This window comes from Zosterops lateralis (genome assembly GCF_965231275.1).
Source record: "Zosterops lateralis genome assembly, chromosome: Z".
NCBI classification, from domain to species: Eukaryota; Metazoa; Chordata; class Aves; order Passeriformes; family Zosteropidae; genus Zosterops; species Zosterops lateralis.
Genome location: NC_139800.1, coordinates 56,337,408 through 56,360,036, shown reverse-complemented (window position 1 = coordinate 56,360,036; position 22,629 = coordinate 56,337,408). Strand labels below are relative to the sequence as shown.

The window sequence follows — 22,629 nt, the reverse complement described above, 5'->3', positions numbered from 1 at the left end:
CTTTATCTAATATACTTTTTCTTCTGTAGATGAAAAAAAGTTTGTAGAAACAAAGCATGAAGCAGAAGAACAACCTTTAATTTCATTAGGCATGTTTTAACTGGTGAAGATTAATGTATATATCTCTTGCTAATTCTTTTCAATTACTCAGTTCATATAAATTCCCAAACCTTGTTAATTATGCTGAAGTCAGGTGGTAATTTTTAACAGTGTTTCCACAGCAAGGGAATTTTCCTGGTCTAACCTTGCCCTCCTGTAGAAACTCTCAGCAGATTAGGCATTCTGACTCTAGTCCATTCGTTTTCAGCTCAAGCCTAATTGCTGCCGACTGCCTGCCACAGGTACCCTGGTTATTGTACATTTAAGGGATGCAGGTTCTTCTGAGAACAAATAAGGAAAGATTAATTGTTTGTTTTGTTTCATCCCAAGAGAAATGTGGGAGCTTAATCAAGAAAAATAATTTCTTCTGTTGATTTGGCTTATTTGTGGAAAGGGATAATTGTATAGAGGCAGGTATAGAGCTATGCATTTTGAAAGAAATTTTGCCATTTACCTACTTGGGAGGCAAAGATACAGCAAAATGAATGTTACACAGCATTGGAATTGATGGGGATGGTTCACATTTCTCATAGTAACTAATTTGGCTGCTGGGCTTTTATTTGAACCAATATTGCTAGGTGGTGTTGTCATTTGTTTTGTCTGCTTCTTTGGATATCTAATCAAGTAAGGGGAAAAACGCTTTTCCAAATTGTCCTTAATTGCTAGAGCACAAGTGAGCTAAGCACTCAGGTATTTCCAATTAAAGAACTTGTTTCCAGCAAGTACCATTAAATCTATCTTTACCAATCTGATAAATAAGCTATCAAAGAGTGGAACAGATTAATTGAGAGGAATTAGTTTAAAGCTCAGTATAACAGTTAGACTGAACCAACATTATCAATGAATGCAAATTTTACGTAAAGCAGTAAGAGGCACTGATGCAAGAAAACAGAGCTGAGAGTAGCCACTAAGCAAAAAGGAAAATTTTATATGTGATATAGAAATAAAAAACATGTGAAAATCACAGATCATACAATTCAGAACCATCATAAGATTTATTCCAATTGCATCTAAAGCATAAGAAAGACCTGCATATACTTCAACAGCTGTGTTTGTAGATACAGTAATCTCCCAAGTTTGCTTTGCTTATGTTAATAATCAGTAACCTCTGTGTTTGGTAGAGACAGCCTACGTACTATGTTTTGAATCCTCTTTAGTACAGGTTTGTGTTCCTGTATATATAGGCCTTTTAGATGGGTGTTCCTTTCTTCCAGCTGCCTGTATGTGCCAAATTGCATTGGTCCACATTGTGTAAACATCATTCAGCATATTGGTTCTCTGGATATTTCTCTTAGTGACAAAACATAGGAAAAGCACCTGAGTGCTCTCCTTACATGTCAGCATTTTGACAGTGCACACATCATCATGAGGAGAAAGCCTCTCTGTCACCTTAGATATTGAAATAGACTTTTAGGCTCTGAGTATTAATATGTTAAAAAAAGGTTTTACAAGTTTTTTTGCATGTTGATAATTGTTGTGTATATTCTGCTTTGGAGTAAAGTACTCCATCAAGAAGAAAGCACATTAAATAGCCTAATTTCTGTCAGTTTTTACAGAACTGCTTTGGCTAGATAAGTTACATTGCTGCTCTCTGTGTGGGCACCATTCCCATAAATTGACAGCACAAATATACCAGCTGCCACAACTTTTAAAACTGCTCTCTTAGAGGATCAGTTTGTGTGGTGCATCTCTGGCCTTTACAGCAGCAATGTAGCTGGAGTCTGCTTTTGCAGAATTACAGTTTTAAAATGGTTGGATAAAAATCTTATTTCTTATGCTGTTGCAACCCACTGGGTACATCTATTCTAGGAAAATGAAAAGGTCAGTGATAACTTTCCCAATAAAACCTTCTGAGAAAATGTCATTCCAGTCGTGTGTATCTGACTGGGGGAGTTCATCCTCCATTTTTTGAACTTCATATTTTTTTGAGCTTCAAATTTTTTATTTCTGGAATATCATCATCATTAGAGGAATTCAGCATTCATAACCATGGTAGTATGGTGGCCTATTAGCTCATGAACTGATTATAACAGACAAGCTTTAACAGACATAGGACTTTGAATATATGTAATTTACAGTATTTTTCTTTGTATCCTTGCTGGCAACTGAATAAGATCACAGTTATATTCTGTGTAACCATGGTGTTCTGAGCAGCTTCCCCTTAATGTTGACTTCTGAAAAGTACTTAGATTATCTCCAAAAAATCATTAGGAAGTTAGAAAAGTGAAACCTCTCCTAGTTTCTTCAGATGTCAAGGCATCCAGATCTTCAAGTGTGTTTTCAGTGTGGAATCCATCTCTCATACCTAGTTCAGTGGGAAAGGCTTCTGATGTAACACTCATAAAGAAAAAAAGCACTCACAAAGCCACAGGAGAGTACAGAGGAACAAAGACCATGCACAGAATTCAGAATCTACAGTCTTGCAACCAGCAGCATTTAAGCAGCCATCTCCACATTCTCCCATCAGACATTTCTCTGTGTATTTGGACTCAGTCAAGGTCAAACAGTGATACATGCTAATAGTTTTGAACAGCAGCAATTTTGTAACTTCACAATTAAGAAACAATTTGTGTTTCTGTAATGATATTGTATTTAAATGCCATGCAATTGTGCTTACCTGCTTTACAGGGGATTTTTTTATAATTAATCAAGTTCAGGCAAGTTTAATTATGTGACCTGAATTAGGTATCCAGCTTTAAGTGCTGGAATCACAAGAACATGTACTGCAAGAGTAAGTTACCACAAAATATTGGGGTCTTTTTGTAGCATTGGAAATAAAGATTAATGGATTTTCTGACGAATTTGCCCTCTAATGTTGTCAGAGGCTCTTGATAGCTGTGCAGATATTCACAAACTATATTATTAATATAAAAGTATAGACAGCATTTCAGTGAAGAGGTCCAGCAGCCAAGTTTGACATCTCAACACAAATTTTAAGTGGCAGAAAAATCCCAAAATGAATCCAAATTTCTCTTCAATTATTTTTTTCCAATTTTACAAAGCAGTGATGTTCACCAAGGAAGTCAGAGAGTCTATTATCAGACAAGACTGATATGTTTGTTACTGTATGTATGGAGACATGTAAATTGTTTTCTCTGTAGCATATTTACCATAATTAGCATAATTTATTTAATTTATTTATTTAGTTATAACCATCGTATTTTCTTTTTTGTATCTATAGCAGATTGTTTCAACTTCAGGTTCTTTCAGCTCTCCATCTTCCAACCTATTCTTCTTTTGTTTTTTTCCCCTGAAATTTAATTTTTCCCTTTGACTTTATTCAATCTTATTCAATCTACATATCAGTTATGGTATTGTCTTGTGATGATAATATATTGAAGGTCATCTCTGTGGCCAGTCAACAGACAATGCTAGGCTTTTTGTAGATTTCTGTTGTATTCTGAATCCTTTCTGAACCCTTAGACTACATCCACATCTGGTGGCATACTTATTTGCTCATTTTGGAGTCTAGATTAAGCTCTCAGTTGCACTGCATATAGTAGTGTTCTGCCTTTTCATTGAAGCACCAATAAATGTAACCAAAATAACTATTTTACCTAGCTTCAGATGCTAAAGCTTTCTTGTAAGGTAAAACAGAACCTTCAGAGAAAGAACAACCACTGGGAAGAAGATGTAAAGCACAGCATTTTTTTAACTAATTTTTCTTGTATGGGAAACATGTAGACCAAATACTTGTGCCAAAGTGAATAATAGAAATAAGGAAGATTGCTGTCTAAAATGCCAGAATATATGATTAATTTATCTGTGATACACTATTTCAACCTCATTTGTGGAGTTAACTGACCATAAGTAGTTCTCTGTTTGCCGAATGAGGAACATCAAGTAATCGCTAAGTGAGAATATAGCATCAAAAATACAGGATTTATGGAGAACATCTTGGCATTCTTGTAGCCTTCTAATGTTATGATATTTTTAACAGAAATACAGATAGCTTTTCTGCTTTTGTTAGCAGGCTAAATTGCAATATTTTTTTCTGTTTTGGAGAAGTCATCCCTCTTTGAGTAACAAAAATGTGGAGAGTTGTTAGCCAAATCAGAACGTTGTCCACAGAATTGCTATGATGCGATATTCAGCCTTCCAGCTGATGCTGCTTGTGTGCCATCAGCACAGAAAAAGTAAATAAGCATTCACTGACCAAGTTAGGATGGTCTCTTTTCACAAGTAATTGCTTCATTCCTCACCTTTATCAAGGACTCCCTTGCTGGTGAGTTTTAGGAGGGACAAGTGTCAAGGAACAGAGCCATAATGAAGTGCCTGTGATTGAGCATGGATTACATTGCTCTGTTAATTCTGTAAAAACTTGTCAGTTTGCCACCCAAATAAATGCCTAGACTGCGTAAAACATGGAGCAGAGTGACCTCTAGAAGAAAAATCAATGGCAATTCATATTTCATATGTCTATAATTGCTTGTGAGAGCATGGCAGCAATTTGTTTATAGAACAGCTTGTTCTACCAGGGATTGTTTCCTGACTTTTTCTTCTTTCTAGTGGTGATGCCTCTCATGGACTGTGAATTACAGCTAGACACAGCAAAAGACAAGTTTTATTGGTGCTGATTTTTTATTATTGTTTTCACATTACTGTCTTCAGAATTGCCGCAATGTGTTCTGTTCCAACCAGTACACTAATCTATAGTTACATGTAAATTGTATTCACAACTGTTTCCTTGAAAGGCTCATGAAGCTGTTTTTAACCTTCTTTTTAATAAGCAAGGCTCTATCCTCCATGAGGTCATCCATTTGCTAGTATTTTAGCCATCAAACTGATTGTATGGCCATAATTTTTAAGCAATTTGTCAGAGAAGCAAGGCATTCTCAGTCTGCTAATTTAAAGACAGAATTTTGAAAATATCTTTTTTCCCCTGCTTTGCTTTGCTTAGTTTTCTTTTTTTTTTTTAAATTTTGGGTTTGTTGTTGTTGTTGTTGTTTTGGGGTTTGGTTTTTTTTTGAGAAGCTGTTTTAAGATTTGTATCCCCACTGAGGACCGAGATGTCATAGGGATAGAGAAAATGCCGCTCACTTTATGGATTACTGTTAGGTCAACAAAACTTTGGCAGCATTGATTAACTTGACAGTGAGTACAGCAGTACATTTATCACTTATGGCTGTGCTGTAGAAAATCTAATAAGAGGCAAACAATTCCCTTTAGAGCAGTAACAGGTTCACTGTGGCTAACGGTGCATGCACTGGAAATTTCTGACTTTAAATTATACCCTTGCTGCTAGTTGGGTCATTGACTCCAAGCTACTGCACTTTCACTACTATGTTCTGTATTATTAATTTGATCAAAGTTGTTTTGGCTTCTATAAATGTGTGCAAACCATATATTGAAGTTCATGTAAACTCATAAGCATTTTTGAACAAGGGATGCAGGAGGAACATGATCCAAGCTACATTAAACAGAAGGGACAGTTGCTTGTTACTGCTACGAATGTTAGAGGTATTACAAGGTTATAAAAGAAAAATTTTGAACTGTTGCTTACAAACCTGCCTCTAATTCACAGATTTAAATAAGTCCTAAACCCAAATCTATCTTATATTCAATAAATTTCATTGATTGCTCAGAAGGATATTTTCCACGTTTGCAAATATGTTCTTTTTTAACTACCAGTAATTACCTTAAAAATTCTGTATATGTTGATTTACAGATATGTTCTTCCAGTTGTCTTCTTTTTGCAATAAGAATGAGAACTGAACTGCTAAGCAGAGATTTTTTTCCTTTTTCTGTGTAGAAGCGTTGCTGCTTGACTACAAGTTACTGTTTGGCTATAATCTTATGGTGAAATTAGGTTTTAGTCAGTATTTCTTGGTTTCACTTTAATAGAACTTTTCTTAAAGCCTACAACCTGTGCATTGGGAAAATGTCTTTGCATGGCAAATATTAAAAAAAATCAAGAGTTCTTTTTTATTTATTTATTTTGTACTGATTAGTTCTCTGAAATGGAAGCCCTGCATAAGATACTCTTCTACAGAATATCAAGCTTTTTTTTGCAGTTCAAATAGCCAAATGTATGTAAAGGTCACATACCCAAATAATTGTGTTTCTAGAAACATGCAGGAAAGAAGTTTGAAGAAAATTTGGTTGAGTGCAGATCAGAATATAGAGTGTGCAGCTTAACTTGTGGCTTTGTGATATAATCTGCAAAACTGCTGTTCAAATGAGAAATTAGTAATTTTAATTTTTTTTTTAATATTAGGATATCTGGTACACTGGACTAGAGAGCATTTGTGGATAGGAACTGTTATTTCAAGTATTTTATTTTATTTTAGGAAAGTGTTTAAATTGGAGGTTTTGTTCTGCAGTATCTGTAAAAATGATGTTGTTTTCTTTGTTGGGAGAGAAGTATTCTACTTGAATCAATTGTCAGGAGGCTTAATGTAATAAGGCAGTTTGTGGTCTGACTAAAAGAAACACTGTGCAGAAGAAATTCCCATAGCAGTTTGTTTTTAACAGAAAAACTGAGTTCACCTGAACCATAAATACATTGAAAACTGAGGCTTAATAAGGTAGAGCAGCTTCAGAAGGAAGAGGGATTGTTGTCCAAAGTATGTCTTGTAATGACTACAAAATAACCATATATTTAACCAAATACTAGTGATAGTGAAGCTCTGTCAGCACCATAACAGCAGATTCTTTGCAAGAAGTGATCAGGCAAGCTGACATTAGTATAACCTTTGCATAGTTAGAGGGATTTTTTTTTTTTTTTTAATTTCAAGGATATAAGTTGTGTTTCCCACTCTCTTATTGCATTTTATAGGTAACAAGACACATTTCCACACTTTCTCCTGGGTTCATACAATAAAGGAGTTACCCTACTGGCTGCTTTACTGAACAGAGACCTGGTATTGATTACCTATCACACTGGCATCAGAACTACTCTTAGGATTCAATTTTTTTGTTGTTTTGCATATTTTATTGATCAAAAGTGGTAAATGAGCATCAAGCGTGCAAGAAGACGATGAATTGTTTACTTGCATAAAATAACCTTTCAATAAGGGAAGATGCATTGCTCACACTTTTGGTGCTGTTCTGCTGCCCGAAGCAGATGGCATTCAGCTGCTATTGATTTGCTCCTATAGTTACAGAGCAGCATGTAACAAGGCATGCTCATTTCTCTGAAAGAGAGGTGAGGTGTTTTGCCAGGGTGGCAGGAGTGAAAAAAGGAAGCATGGGGGGTTCTGAGGATTGTTTTGGAGTTGTGGATTTTTTATAAGAAAAACAGTGAAGCCCTGTGTGAACAAAAAGCAGGATTTCTGTGTTTGCAGAGGAGGGGAATTACTTTGTGCAGTTTTGGCACTTCTGATGACATTAATTCCTGATGCGGATTGAATCCATGAGCAAGCAAGTACTTAGTATTTTAAAAATAGCCAGAATTTAGCATCACAAGCTTCACACAACAAGTCTTAACTGCTATGTTTTTTAATTTATATATGCTTTGTCATACTTTTGTAAAGATTGTTGATTCATTAGCAAAATAAAATCATACTGCAATATGTTGGGCTTGATTCTGCCCAACAGCTAATTTCACTGAAAGATACACAATTTAATAATTTGCTGTCAGGTCTCTCCTGTAATGGAGGACATGCAGACATGATGAACTCAGCTTTCTCTGAAAATTTATGTGGAAGGATATTTAATGCAGAATTTTGTCATGAACAAGATCTCTAATTCTTTGGCAGATTTTAACAAAATGCAGATATGTGGTAGAAGAAGGCATCAGCAAATATAGTGTAGGCATGTTTGTTCTATGACAAAACATTTTAGTTAATTTGTAGTCTTAATCCTGAAAGAGCAGTTTAGTGGGTGGTACTGAGGAACAGGGTACAGTCCTTAATCAAGCTGTTTTCACATAGTAATAACCCAACTGTCAAGACCCACAAGTGTTGCAGTATGACAGTTAAATTCAGACTCTTGGTGACAAAACTGGACCAGTTAAGTGTTTTGACAACACATATTAAAGCCTTTCTTGGCCACTGACTGTTCTGCAGTAACTTACTGCTGAAAATGCTTACTGTTGCTTTTGGACCATCGTTTCCTATTCTTATCTTATTTAGGAAAATAAAATTAAACAATTTACTCCATTATGACTGCCCTACTGTCCTCCATTTCTTTTATATTGTGTTTCTCTTTAATGAAAATAATGACTAATTTATGACCCCTGGAAAAACGTTGTCACATCATAGTTAATAGCTAGTTATTTATCAAGAATTTAATTTAAATGTGCATATCAGTAGCTGTTAAAAATTTCCTACTTCATCTCTTCAGATTTCTCTTCTCTGACATTGATTTCAGTTTGCTTGTGTAATTTAAGAAATGCTGTCTATGCTTTTTTAATATCCATATGGTTAAGTACCATTACATCTTGACCATTTGTTATGATGCTTTTATAGCATAAGCAGGCAAGAAGACATTGTCTGAATCTATGACTTTAACCTGTTGGTTCCAATACATAGTAGACATTTCTTATGAGTGTTTTTCAAAGCAAACCTTTGTGATTTTTTTCAGAAAACAGATAGTTTTTAATTAATGGCTAAGGCTGTCAGCACAACATTTATTGCATTATTCTGAGTTGATTTGGTCTTAATATAAAGAATATAAAGAAGTTAATATAAAGAATATGGATATATGTGTGTTTTAAAACAGCACTTTCTCTTGCTATGAGAAAGCCCTTCTCTTTCACAAATTTAAACAAATACATTCATATTCTTGTTCTATACCTGAGGTGTCTATCTGTACTGTTAGGACTGACTCCAGTTTTCTTTTTCTCAATTTCTGAGTTTGTTGGTGGTCAAAATATACTTGGTGCTTCTTTGCCATTGTGTTAGCAACCACTTCCTCAAGTACAGGATCAAGATATCAAAGTAAATTGTTAGTATATTAGTTTTTCAGGAGGAAAAAAAACCCAACCAAAAAACCCAGTCCCACACACAGATTTTTACCTTTCTTTTGCTGTTAAAGGTAAATAAATGTCTTGCACACAACGTGTGTCTTGTTAGGTTGATTAAAATTTAAGTAAGCTTCAGAATTTTTAAAAGAAAGCTTGCCAATTTCCTTGTAGCTACACTTCCAATACTACAAAATAGCCTAGAGTATTTATTCAACATTGTATTTCTGCTGAAATGCTACCAGGTCTCAAAACTAACAAACAAAACCCAAAACCCTCCACCATTTAAATCTAAATATATTTCATCAGCTATGTTACCCCTGCTTTACTTTTGCAAAAATGACACAATTGAGTTCATTAACCGCAGGTGCAGTGAATTCCCTGTGCCTTCTATGTACTCTTGTTTGGACTTCAGAGTGGGTACCTGCTGCTTAGTCTAATTAGTTTCAAAGGGAATGTAGAATCATTTCTCAAGAGTTTACTCTGACCCAAAACATCTGACGGGAAAATGTCATAGAGACAAAGTAAGAAGTTATTGTAGAGTTGAATAGCATTTTTGTTAAGTATCTTGTAGAAACAATGCCAGATGAGGAAATCATGCCCAAATGACTCAAATTTTTGATATGAGATTTGCATGAAATTGTCATTCTTGTGGAAAGCGAGACTTGTTTTCATAGATAAGTTCCTCAGACTTTATCAAACATCTGGCTTTTTCCTTGTTTTCAGTAAAGCCAGCAAAATGAGTTAGAGCTGTGGGAGATTCCTTATGAAGCTAAAAAGAAGTGAAAATGCTCTTACAGCCATCAGCAACTCACTCCCCCAATCACTAATGGTCATTCTAAGATCCATCATTGTTTTGTTACATTTTTTCCAATATGCATTACTCGGAGCTGTGTTCTCCTAACCTATCTTGTAACAACTTATTTGTCTTTGCAAGGATCTTGTTACAACTTACTTATCTTTGCTGAGTTTGCCTTAAGGCTTTTCATGGCGGGGTTGTCAAAAGCTTTTTGGAAATGAAAGTAGGCTCTATCCTTTCAGGGTTCACAGTAAGTATTGAAACAGAGTCTCTCCTTTGTTGTAATATCTAGTCGGTAACCATCTAACCAAAGTCTTTCTGTTTCAGTCACAGCAGTTCTGTGATATGTTTTTATTCAGATGTGTTTGTCTTTGTTCCAAATAATTTTACTCCTTATTGTAGTTCTGTTATGGTATTGACATTATTATTATTATTATTATTGTCTTTTTTATTATTATTATTATTACTACTATTATTGTTGTTACCTTCATCATCATCATCATCATAACTGTAATTTTTTTAGTTCTCTGGTTCTAAAACAGCTTTTAAACCATTTAAAATATGTTAGACACCATTATTAATCCAGAATATTAGTAAGTTGAGTTTTCTTTGTAGGAATCCTGTGCTCGTGTTGACTTGTTATATAATAACCAAATACCTTTCTACGTGTTTTATGACCTCAACTACAGAAATGCTTTGATGAGGATCCAAAAAAAAGGGAAAATGGAAGTGTATGCTGAGTATTCTGAGTTTTAATCTGACAGCGATGAATGCTGATGGCTTCATAATGCTGTTCATGTCTTGGATGGACATAGTCTTTGCTGGACAGGCAGGCCCAGAGAGTGGGGGTGACTGGAGTTACATCCAGTTTGTGGCCCATCACAAGTGCTGTTCCCCAGAGCTCAGTGCTGGGGACAGCCCTGTTTAAAATCTTTGCCCATGACCTGGATGTGGGGATCACATGCACTTCTTGTCAGTTTGCAGATGACAGTAAGTTGGGTGGGAATGTTGATCTGCTAAGGAATCTTTGAAAGCTCTGCAGAAAGATCTGGACAGGCTAGATTGATGGGCTGAGGCCAACTGGATGATGTTCAATAAAGCAAAGATCTGTCCTGCCCTTGGGTCATAACAGTCCCCTGCAGTGCTCCAGGCTGGGGCAGACTGGCTGGAAAACTGCACAGCAGAAAAGGACCTGTGGGTGCTGGTTGACAGTAGCTGAACATGAGCCAGCTGTGCCCAGGTGGCCAAGAAGGCCAAGGGCATCCTGGCCTGTGTCCACAATAGCGTGCCCAGCAGGACCAGGGCAGGCATTGTGCTCCTGTACTGGCCACTGGTGATGCCACACCTTGAATCCTGGATTCAAATCTGGGCCCCTCAGTTCAAGGACGTTGAGGTGCTGGAGCAAGTCCAGGGAAGGGCAGTGCAGCTGGGGAATGGTCTGGAGCACAAGTCCTGTGGGGAACAGCTGAGGGAGCTGGGACTGTTTTGCCTGGAGAAAGTTTTTCTCAGGGGGGACCTGATGGCTCTATACAACTGCATGAAAGAAGGTTGTGGCAGAACCCCCAGGTTGGTCTCCCCTTTCAGATAAGAAGTGTCACGATAAGAGGAAATGGCCTCTACTTGGTCATGGAGAAGTTTAGGTCAGATGTGATGGAAAATTCGTTCAAGGAGCAGGTTGTCAAGCATTGGAACAAGCTGTCCAGGGAAGTAGTTGAGTCACCACCATCCCTGGAGGTATTTAGGAAACATGTAGATATGGCACTTAGGGACTTGATTAAGTGATGGATTCAGCAGTGCTTGGTTAAGGGCTGCTCTTAAAGACCTTTTCCTACCTAAATAATTCTACAATTCTAAGAAGGGGTTGTCACACACTGAGTAGACAGGAATGCACACAAAATCCTCACATTTAGAGGAAGTATGTTAGGATTTGGAAGTTTGGAAAATCTAGATCTGAACATTTCCACCTTAAATAGATTATGTATTTATGATACTATTTAGTTACCTGGTCAGATCTGTTGCAGGGTTTTGCTTCTTTTTCCCCTGCAACCTTCTTCCTGATGCACAAGGATCAGCATAGAAAGAGGGCAGTATCTGACTGAAACAAAAACCTATCAATTCTGAAATTTGCCAGGTGTTAGAGTTGGCAACTACATTTTTTCACTTCTTCATCTCTGTCTTTTTCTCTTTTTTTCTGTTTGTCTTAGTGGTCTCTTTCCTTGATGTTTCTCAAAATGTAAATGTAGATAACAGGTGTCTCTGGTAGTGGACAACAGAAACTTCCTGAACAGGGAAAATGCGTGCACTTCTGGTGGTATGAATTGTGCTGTGGGCAGTTCTTGTGGCTGGTTTGTACCTAGAGTGTTTTGTGAGGAAATTCTGGCATTTAGGAGTGAATGTGTTGGTCTGAGGGGTTGTGTAAAAGGACTCAGATGTTGCCTGTCTCAGGTGAGCATCCTGGTGCTCCATGACACTGCCTGTTGGAGCTTACCCTGGAGGAGGGGTTGGCAGAGGGCAGCGTAAATGAGGCATCTTGCTCCTCCTGAATGCTCAGTGGTTTTTTTACTACAGCATATTTGTATGTAGTTCTTTTAAGCTTTTAGAAAAGAGTACTGCAATTTACTGTGTATTGTAATTGTAAGTATATTTGCTTTTTTACAGGCCTTCTTCCCTTGTACTCTTGAGAAGACTTTTCCAAACCTAACTACTTAATTTGTGTATGTTCCTAGAATGTGTATTTTCTGAATCTACTGATTTTTTAATATATATATATATATGCATGTATGTATATATATATGTCTTGTTATCTAAGGTATTCCTGCACCTGTATTCATATCGTCTTAATTACTTGTTAATTTTCCATGTTCTTAGCGGTCTGTTACTTCTGAAAAATACTTCAATTTACACATTTTGAAATCAGCATCTAATTTTATGTCTGTCATTAGTGGATATATTCATTCTTTGTATTACATTTTCTAGTTACTTATTTTCAAAAGCCTTTCTTGCTCCTGCTAAGTTTTTATAGTATCATTAACTTGGCCTGCCCTTCTTTTCCTTTCTGCCTGTTTCTTTTCCTTTTGCTCTGTTGATTTCTTCATTTCTCATCCAACTTTGTCTTAACCTCTAGTCCTTTGAACAGCGTGTCAGGAAATTGTATTGACTGCTTCCTTTCATTTGTATTTTTCAAAGGAACTGTTCTTGCTCTTTGTTTCTAATCATTTAAGGACTAGTCTTCTATTTTACTGAAGAGAAGTTCACTGTTTGCTCCAACTAAATTATGGTCCCAGTTTTTTGGAAAAATTTTGAATATTTTATTTTTCACATCAAATGGATTATATTTGTAGACTTAGCCACAAGTCTGTACTTAGTAGTTAAATATTAGTTGGAATTGTAATTGTGTTTTCAACTAGGTTTCTAACTAAAGTGCTCTCATCTTAAGACCTATGTGGTAGTATTTTTAATCAAAATGAGTAAACTGCCTTGAAGTGTAAGTTATAGACACTGTCATGAATTCCTGCATACATATTTGATGATGATCCAGTAGTCATTTAACCTATTGGTCTTCCCTTTCATCTAATTAATCCTTTGCATAGCTTGAGATTACTGTGATAGATGGATTTGTCACTCATGAAATACTGGGGAAGTTTTAAGCTCACAGGAAGTATCCTCCAGTTCTGTGGTTCAGAGGTGCAATTCCCCTCTGTCCCCTCTGTCCTTCTTTTTTAAAAACTCCTGTGATGTTACATTATCTTTCAGATGGTTCAGTTAGAACTTCTGAATCTTTGTTGGTTGTATTTTGTCTTATAATACCTTTAGTCAACATTTCTCCCCTTTCAAGCTCCACTGTATGGATGCCACTCTGACTTCCCTTTGATACACAGTATGGGAGTGTTAACTAGCTGATGCTTCATATGGAGCATCACTTCTCTGTTGTACATGGGCTTGCACGCTTCTTGAAACTTTAAGCACATTTTTAAGCAGGTTTAATAAACGCCTTCTAATCTTACATATGTGTATACTTCTGGTAGTAATGAAAAGTGGAAATTATTTTTAGAATTAATCATAGTTAATAACCTCTAACAAGCCTCACTGAACAGGGGAGTGAGTTTCTTCACAGTTCTTCACAATGGATACTATAAAACATGATTGTATCTGCTATTACTTTAAAAAATGAAAGCCTAATCTTACAAGTCTGGTTCTTTTTTCTACTTGGTTTTTAGCTAATGTGTTATTTTGATAACCTTTTTATCATTTCATGGGACTGTGTAAAGCAGTTCAGGAAAAGCAGGTTAATAGAAGAATATAGACTCTAAAATGTTCTAAAAGATGTGGATTTTGGTCCCAGTGGAGACTGACACTCCAGCCTACTTACTGTAGCTGGAATGTATTGATTTTCTTTTCCCCCATTTTAGCTGCACCACTGAATTAGGTATTGTGAAGCATCTTTCCCTGTGAAGAGAGGAAAAACTGTCATGAACTTTTTCACCCTAACAGTACAGCCTTTCAAACTAAACCAGATTGAATGGAAAAGTCCATAAGAACCCTGTAACTCAGCTCCCATTCTCTTTTATCCCTTTTCAACAGCTCTTCCAGCAACCTCAAGAAAGTGTGATAGAAGACTTAAGAAATTGATTTTTAAATCTTTCTTCATTAAAAGCAGCAATAGTAATAATAATAATAATAATAATAATAATAATAATAATAATAATAATAGAAAAGGATGCATTTCTGTGGCAGGGTCTCTGAAGGTTAGTGAAGTGGTCTTGTTTAGGTTTTCAGCAAGATGTTCAGTTACTGGTATAATTGGCTGATGAGTAGGTTTGGGCCTAACTAGAATGCCAGTGTTCGATTTCACAGTGTCCTCTGTGAAGATATGTCACCATTTACCCTGGCTTTAGTGACAATTTTCTAAAAAGGAAACTCATGGGAAATCATTATACTGTTTATATGTCTCCCTTGTTGGAGAGCATTATCCTGTGATATTTTAGAAGTGTTTTCCACTGCATGATGGCATCTAGCTAAGGTTAAGGCAGAACAAGTCCCTTTGCAATTTTGTGACTATATTTTAGTTACTGAAGGAGAAAAGATAACCGACAATTAAGTATTTCAGATGTCACTGAAAGAACATGTGCAACTAATCAATGACATCCTTAGGGAACATGATTTTATGAAACTGATAAGGTAGAAAAATTGGGGATTTTATGATTTGTCTTACATAATAATAATTGCACCCTTCCAATGAAAAAGACATTTCTGCTGATGTAAACATCAGACTTTCCCTTGTGTTGTGTTGTGGGTTTTTCTCCTGAAGCACAGAGTAGTTCATTAAAGTGTGACAGTAACAGATAAACACCCTGTAAAATGTTCTAAGAAAATACGACACTTTTAGTTCAGCTGAAATCAATGAGTTGAAAAATGTATTTCTGGAGTCACTTCCCAAATCCCTTGCTAGAGATTATATTAGCTGGTTTAGTTTTGGGGAAAGAGGGGAGTTTATTTACTTTAGGAAGGAAATGCATATCCTGGGGATTTTTTTCTTAAATTAGCCTACTTATCACTCTGCGACCCATATTTGAAACTCATTGCTATGATCTTGATAGACTTTGGATGCAACAAAAATTCACATTACAAAGAAACTAAGTGTGAGGTTTTATTTCTTTGAAAGTATTTATCCTTCAGTTTATGATGACAGATCAAACAAGGTAGCTAGTCATGCTTACAAGCCAGTATCTTATATTCACTTGAATAAATGCTGCAGTTGAGCATATTACATCACAAATTATAGGTAGTGGTTGAGAAACTTTACCTGCTGGTTCCTTTTCTGCACACCTGTAATTTTAAGATTGTCAAGTTTCCGAAATACATATCTCTTACAAGTTTTCAGACAGAAGTAAAAAAAATCTGTTGTGTTTTGGGTTGTTCCAGGTAAATTAAGACAATTATAATAACATTTCTGATTTAAGATTATTTTTTTTGAAACTTTAATAGGAAGCTGAGAATGCTTAGATTTTTTTCTAGACATCCACTTTGGGTCACCACCAGACTTAGGAAATGTGTTTAGACAGACACACCTAATCCATTATGGCTGGTTGGTGCTTGTGGGGGTTTTGTTTTGATATTGATTAGTTGGTTGGTTTGGGATTTGCATGGGGTTTTTGTTGGTTTTTCTTTTGTTTGATTTAGTTTTATTGTTGTTGTTATCAGGCTTTTTTTTGGTCCTTTCCTTTGGTTTCCACTGTGTATTTTAAATGGCAAGATTATGTCCTCACCCCTTATTGAATCAAAGCCAATGAAGTCAAGCTAGAAGATAATTTCCCCTCATTAGTATAATTACCTTGTAAGCCTCATATTTTTATTTTTAATGCTTAAAAATCCATATCACATTACACTTCATCAGTTGAGAAATCCTCCTTTGGTCAATGCAGTCATTCCTTCCTTCATAAAATTCTGGAAATGACAAAATTCCCAATCAGCAGAGGTGGTATACAAATACAGTGCGATGCAAAATTGCCTTTGCTTCTCTGCAAATTCTGCATTTTCAAGTTTAGTGATCACCAAAGCAGAGTTATTGACAACTAACAAACTGTATGGCTTAACACACTAAAATGGATACTATTTGCTTTCATTTTCTTGTGAAAGATACTTGGTCAGGCCAGGATTAGCAGGGCTTGGGTTGACTTGATAAAAAACAAGAGAGAAAAAAACAAGAGAGAATGAGATGTTAATCTCAAGTGAGTAAAGTAGAAGCAAATAGGCTTTTAAGAGCTGTCAGTAGTTTTCCTTTATGAAATGGTGTATCCTTCTGTTCTTCCCTGCTCCATTCAGCGCCTCAGCAGACAGCTCAACTTTTAGAAAAAGCTGTCAAGAGTTGTAAGTATGAAGTTTCATATAAGCACTGGATGCCCTTAAATTTATTTATTTTTTTTTTAGTTCCTCATTGCATGTAGTTAACAAGATGGTTTTATTTGGGCCAGTCATACACATTTCTATGCAATTCACACACCCTCTGAATATGCATCCAGCTCCACACCTTCTTTTTATGCATAACCTGAATGCAGAAAGGGATACATTTTGCAGTAGCAGAGTGCTGATTTTGCAGAATGCAAACAAAGTAGCATTTTTTTAATGCAGTGACTTCATATAGAGGTGAACTGAAAGGCTTAGCACTTGCCAAAATCCTAGACCTCTTGTTTGTTACATGCTTTAAAATCTAGAACAGAAAAGTTCAAAAGCTGAATTTTTCCTTTTTCTTTTCTTCAAACATTTTAGTGATGACCTCAGCTTTTGAGAAAGTGTAGCCTCTGAATTCAGACTTGCAGATGTAACATAAAAAAAGATCCAGTTCAAGCTTTTGAGTCCATTCACATCTTATGTGAATTTTAACATTAAGCAGGTTTTCCTTACACAAATAACCAAACCATTTGCTGTAAAACCTGCTATACAATCTAGGTGACTTCTAGGTGTCTCTTCCAACCTTCCTTTTTTTGTGATCTTGCTATCCTCTATATACCATTCTGTCTCTCTTGTGATACTGTAATGTAAAAATACACATGCAGGAGGAGTAAGTTACCTCCTGAATGTAAGAGTAATGTGTCTTTCCATCACCAGACTTGCTTCTTCTCTGTTTGTTTCTTCTGTCATAGGATGGGAAAGTGAACAGGATAAACATGGAAAATGCTTTGTTTCTAGGAGTCAATTTAATTTTAAATCCAGCGAAGTTTCTTCCATTCATACATTCACTTCAGATCAGGCCTTTATGAAGGAAATCTCTTTAAGAAAGCTTATGGCTTCCTTTTTCTTTTGAAGTACACGTTTTCAGAATGTATGTCCGTATGAACAGTAAAGAAATAGCTTAATCTTGCAGGTGAGACATTGGTTGAATGTATGAACTGTTTGTCTTGTGAAAACTCTAAATCATCTTGCCAAATGAAAAAATAGAGGATGTATTCTGGCCATTAAGTGGACATTGTATCATGGCTGAGGAAGAATGTGGCAAGTCTGGCCAGAAGCTGCATGGTCAGAGCTTTGTCATTCGGAGCATACAGTGCAGCTACCCGGAGTTATGTTGTGAGCTGACCTGTCAAGCCAAGCAAGGAGCTTCCCTTGTTGTCATTAACCAAGACATGCATTAATAAAACTGCACAAAGCGAAGACTTCTTCTGCTCATAAGCCAGATGGCAGTCTTTTGTGATGAACATGAAAGCACTGAGCTGAGGCTATTTTATTTTGAATTTTAAATAAACAGAATTTTATTCACAAATGAGCATGCCAGTAACTTAGTTCCAGAATCAGACATCTCTGCTTGAGAGGCGTGTAGGTTGGCACCTGTAGAGGTGTAGGTGCATGTGTAGAGGCACCAGCGATGGCAGGTGAAAAAGAATGTAGTAGCAAAAGCTGAATGTATTTCTAAGTGATTCATCAAGAACTGTGTTTTCCTATCAAAATGAGACATTCCAAAATAGGTGTAAGAAATGAAGACTTGAAAAGTATTGCAAGAGTGAAATGTTTTAGTAGCTTGAATAGAACTGCAATTTCTAAAATATTTTTTAAATGTGGGTTTCTATTGTGCCTTTTTTTACAGACAGTAATTTTAGAAAATGAAGATCTCCCTAAGATATTTCTCGATTTTCTGAATGTTCGTCATGTACCTACCCTGCCAAAAGCAGAAAGCTGTGGGTAAGCTCTCCTTTACTGAAAAATATATGGAGGCCAAAAGGCCCATATCCACTCAGTGCTGATGCAAATCCATTGACTTAAAATGGTCTTGCTGCCAACTCTAACACTGTAAAATAAATGGGCATTAGGTTCATGTTAAGTATGTTTATATATCCCCAAAAGGTCATAAAATAAATCCAGCATGTTCAAAGACAGAAGGGAAGTTTAATGTAATATTCTTGGAAAGCAAAGGAGAGCTTAGATGAGAAAAATATGACTTTCTTGTAGATCGTGTAGTATCTACTGAAATGTAAGCTATTCCTAAGCACTCACTAAAATTGCATAGAAAGCCTTTGCATGTGTTTTATGATCATAGTACCTGCACAAAATAGAAGCTTATTTATGATCTCACTCTGTGTATTCAAAAATGAGGTTCTTTCACCATTCTGATAACAGTGACTTAATTTCCCATCCCCTGGGAAGAGTTCCTAACCAGAGTGGCAGACAGCAATCTTAGTATAATGAGTATAACAACTACAGAAATACCCAAACCAGTGTAACTGGAAGCTCTGTTACCATCTGCAGCTGTGAGCTTTGTAGGGAGAATTTCTTTTGCCATGTAAGATGACATGGTTGATAGTGCAGAAGCATTACCAGAACATGCTTCCCAGAAAGCCACATGCCCCTTTTCCATTTGGGGAAAGCTCTTTGGATCTGCAGTGGTGAGAAGGAAAGTTTGCCTGAAGATAATAAGATAATATTGAGGCCCTCTTATACTTGGAGGTCTCTATGGCCCAGAGCAGTTCAGAGTGATTCAGAAGCCATCAGGCTTGTAGTTTTCACTTGCCGTTAATGGCATCAGCCACCAACTTCAGTGGAACTGTACCCCAACACTTCATAGATAGATAATGAAATGAACGGATGGATGGATATTAATCTGTTAAAGGATTTGGAGGTTTTAATTGTAAAATTGATTTTGTTGTAACTAAAGCTTCCTGTCACTTTACCTGCAGCTCTTTTGACGAAACAGAATCTGAAGAATCAAGGTGAGCTTGATTTCTACTCTTTGTAGGGCACCTGATTAATAAACTACTTAAATTATTGGTGTTTACTTCATTTGTTCTTTGCAGTTAGCAAATTAGAAGTAGTTTAGCATTAAAATTAGATGTATTTGTTAAATATTACCATCAGCTACGCTATATTCATTTTTAGTGTGCCTTGAACACCATTATGGTAATGTTGAGAAATTCCTTACAAAACTACACAGAATACTGACAACTTCAAAATATATCTGGGAATGCATTTTTTCTAGCAAGAAGATTTACCAGAAGAAATTAGAGATCTGGGTTCATCCCTATGCATTTAGAGCTTCATCTGCACCTGGTTGCACTACTTGGAATGTATATGTACAGAGCAGAGTGGAGCGGGCCGGGGGGAGGCTGTCTGTGCCAAAAGCATGGGCTAAGGGTGGGAGTCAGGCATGGGGGGCTTTCAAGGACTTCTCTCCATGGGTGATGGATGCAGCAACCTCTTTGGGGGCTGTAAGAACATGGTGACCTTTTGAGTCTTCTTGGTGGCCGGGAGAGCCTACTGACATGGAGCCTCCTTGTAGATGGTCTAGTAGCCTGCATGACACCACATGCCAGAGAGCAAAGCAGAATCAGGAGGTCTCAGAGCCAGCTGCAAGCCACTCCTGGATGCAGCCCCTTCACTCCAGCTTGACACTGAGGGTTTCGCTATATGGCTGAGGACTAGCAAGCTTTGCTCCCAGGAGATGGAGCCTGCCCTTCTGGGCAGCGCTGGTGCGTAGAACCGCACTGCATGGCTCCTGAAGCTCAACCACCTCACTTTATCAAAGCTAGTTTGTAGAACAGTCTGTTTGCTGTCCCTTGATACTGACATCTCTGTTCTTGACCTTTCCAGCAAACTGTCCCACCAGCCCGTGCTGCTGTTCCTAAGGGATCCATATGTCTTGCCTAAAGCTAACGGTAATCAAACCTGTCATCTGTTAACAACACTTTACTGATCTGACCCTGCACTGCATAAACCACATAATTATTATTAATACCAGCCTAGTCAAATCACACTGGTCCAAAATCTAATAACCTGCCAATAAAACGATAGTTCTTGTGCAAAAAGCATTAAAACACTAAGTGGGATGGGTGATTTGTAAAAGGGTGGAAATTTCTCCCCTAGTTGTTCTCTCAGGCAAACCTATTGAGAATTCAAAACATGAAGAATACTGCTTTTCTTGTTGACCCTTTGGTTGCTTTGCCTGAATGATGTGAACTTGGAGGCCCAGTCCTTTGTAAGTGCTTTTTCCCTAAACATCAGTCAATCTACTGCAAGCGTGTTTGTATTTCCATTTGGATTATTATTACTTCTTATCATTTATAACCTCTGGAGCTCTTTAGGGTGGGGGGGGGTGGGGGGAGGTGTACTTTAAGTGCAAGTGATTTTCACAGGACATTCACAGGACTTACATGCTTCAAAAGAGTGTTTGAAATTGTTATAAACCCTTCTTTTTAATATAAAAAGTTCTTTGAATTAATAATTCAGAGAATTTACCCTGTCTTAAATTAAATGTGTGCAGGAGAAAAAAAGGTACCATTTTCAGAGTGTGTTCCTCTTGGCTTTTTAATTTTACTTGTTTGACCTTGTTGTTTCTACTAAATATTTTATTAAGAAATGTAGTATGCTTTCAGAAGAGAATTTTCTCCCTGAACTGCACATAGATTCTTTTTTAATGTGGCATTTTGTTTCATTTTACAAAATACTGTGTAGAAATCATATTCTCATACTGCCTTGAAATTCATTAAATTTTTAAGAATAAATTTAGGAAAGAACACTTTTTTGCTTTTCCTAGACAATGGAGTGTACTTCCTTGAGATTTCTCAAGATATTTATAAATACTTGACAGGAGGGTATAAAGAAGACAAAGCCAACCTCTTCAGTGCTGCCCAGTGATAGTACTAGAACAGAAGGAACATTTTCCCAAGCCTAGACACAGGTTGCCCGGAGTGGTGTTGGGTCTCCACTCTTGGAGACACTCAGAAGGTGCCTCACCATGGTCTGGAGTGACTGCCTGCAGGTGCTCCTGCCTGAACAGGGGTTTGGACCAGATCACCTCCAGTCATCTCCCAGCTGCAGTTTTTCTGTGGTTCTGTTGTTTTTTTCAAGCTGTTTATCAAAACCATAAAGACAACCTCATGTATTTTGAGAGGGTTAAGTAGTCTCTCTTGCAGGCAGTATCCACACTAGCTAGTAGTGAGGCCAAACACTGTTGACCCTATGAAGTGTTACTGAACTACAGTGTGCAACTAGAGTGAAACACGGACAACAGAGGTCAAATGTATTCAGGTCCACATCAGAAGACACATTACAAGGTTGTTTAGCTTTTACTTTGACTTAGCACTAGTCTGATGTCTCAGACTGAATGTTCATTTGAGGCTGAAGTGTAAATCACAAAATCAATGAACCAAAGCACGGTAAGGGGAGGAGGTCACTGCACAGGGTCATGTCTGACCCAAGTGACAACAGTAATGAAGAATCGCCCACAGAGTAACCCCTGTTTGAAATTTGGTCCAGATGCTGCCTGTACTAATACTTAGAATGAGCCACGTTGCATGTCTTAATCTTAGTGTTTAATGTTTCCCCTAATTGTGTACTTGATTCCTCAAGAGCCTAGTATAAATTACAAACATCATGTAACTCATAATAACCAATCTCAAGAGAGAAAATGGATTTCATATACAGTTATTACAAAAAATTGAGATGGTGCTTAGTACTTCTAGCCCACATGTAACATTTTGCTGTAAGACTTCCAAGATTCTGCAGTTCTGTCATGGTATTTATCTCCCTTCCCTAATGTGTACTCTGAGTAAGGGTAAGCTTCCTTTTCGTGAAATCATTAGGAAGTTTCCAATGAATTTTGTCACTGTTCTTTTAAGTAATGCAAAAAAGCCTTAAGATAAAGGCTTCTTCTAAGTAGTAACATGTTTAAATATTGAGTAGGCCTCATTAATGGCATTTGAAACAAAGGACATTTCAGACTTTTGCCAAGGCATTTTCTGGCCTTGATCCACAGTATTTAGAATTTTATATGGCAGGTAAATATTCTTCATATTTGAAAACCCTAAAACATCAGATACACTGCAAGTCATTCCATAACTTA

The 22,629-nt window shown here is 36.8% G+C and overlaps 1 protein-coding gene across 3 annotated transcripts in view; it reads left to right on the top strand.

The window, feature by feature from the left end:
* Positions 1-22,629, top strand: part of SNX24 (sorting nexin 24) — an 89,505-nt gene that overhangs the window by 63,583 nt on the left and 3,293 nt on the right. For all 3 annotated transcript variants that reach the window (XR_014592577.1, XM_083884560.1, XM_083884559.1), the window contains 3 exons: positions 18,382-18,476; positions 19,469-19,501; positions 20,379-20,443. Coding sequence is in view for 2 of the 3 variants with exons in the window: in XM_083884560.1 (XP_083740686.1) it covers positions 18,382-18,476; positions 19,469-19,501; positions 20,379-20,443 (193 nt within the window). In the remaining variant the exon portion in view is untranslated. The remainder of the gene's footprint in view (positions 1-18,381; positions 18,477-19,468; positions 19,502-20,378; positions 20,444-22,629) is intronic.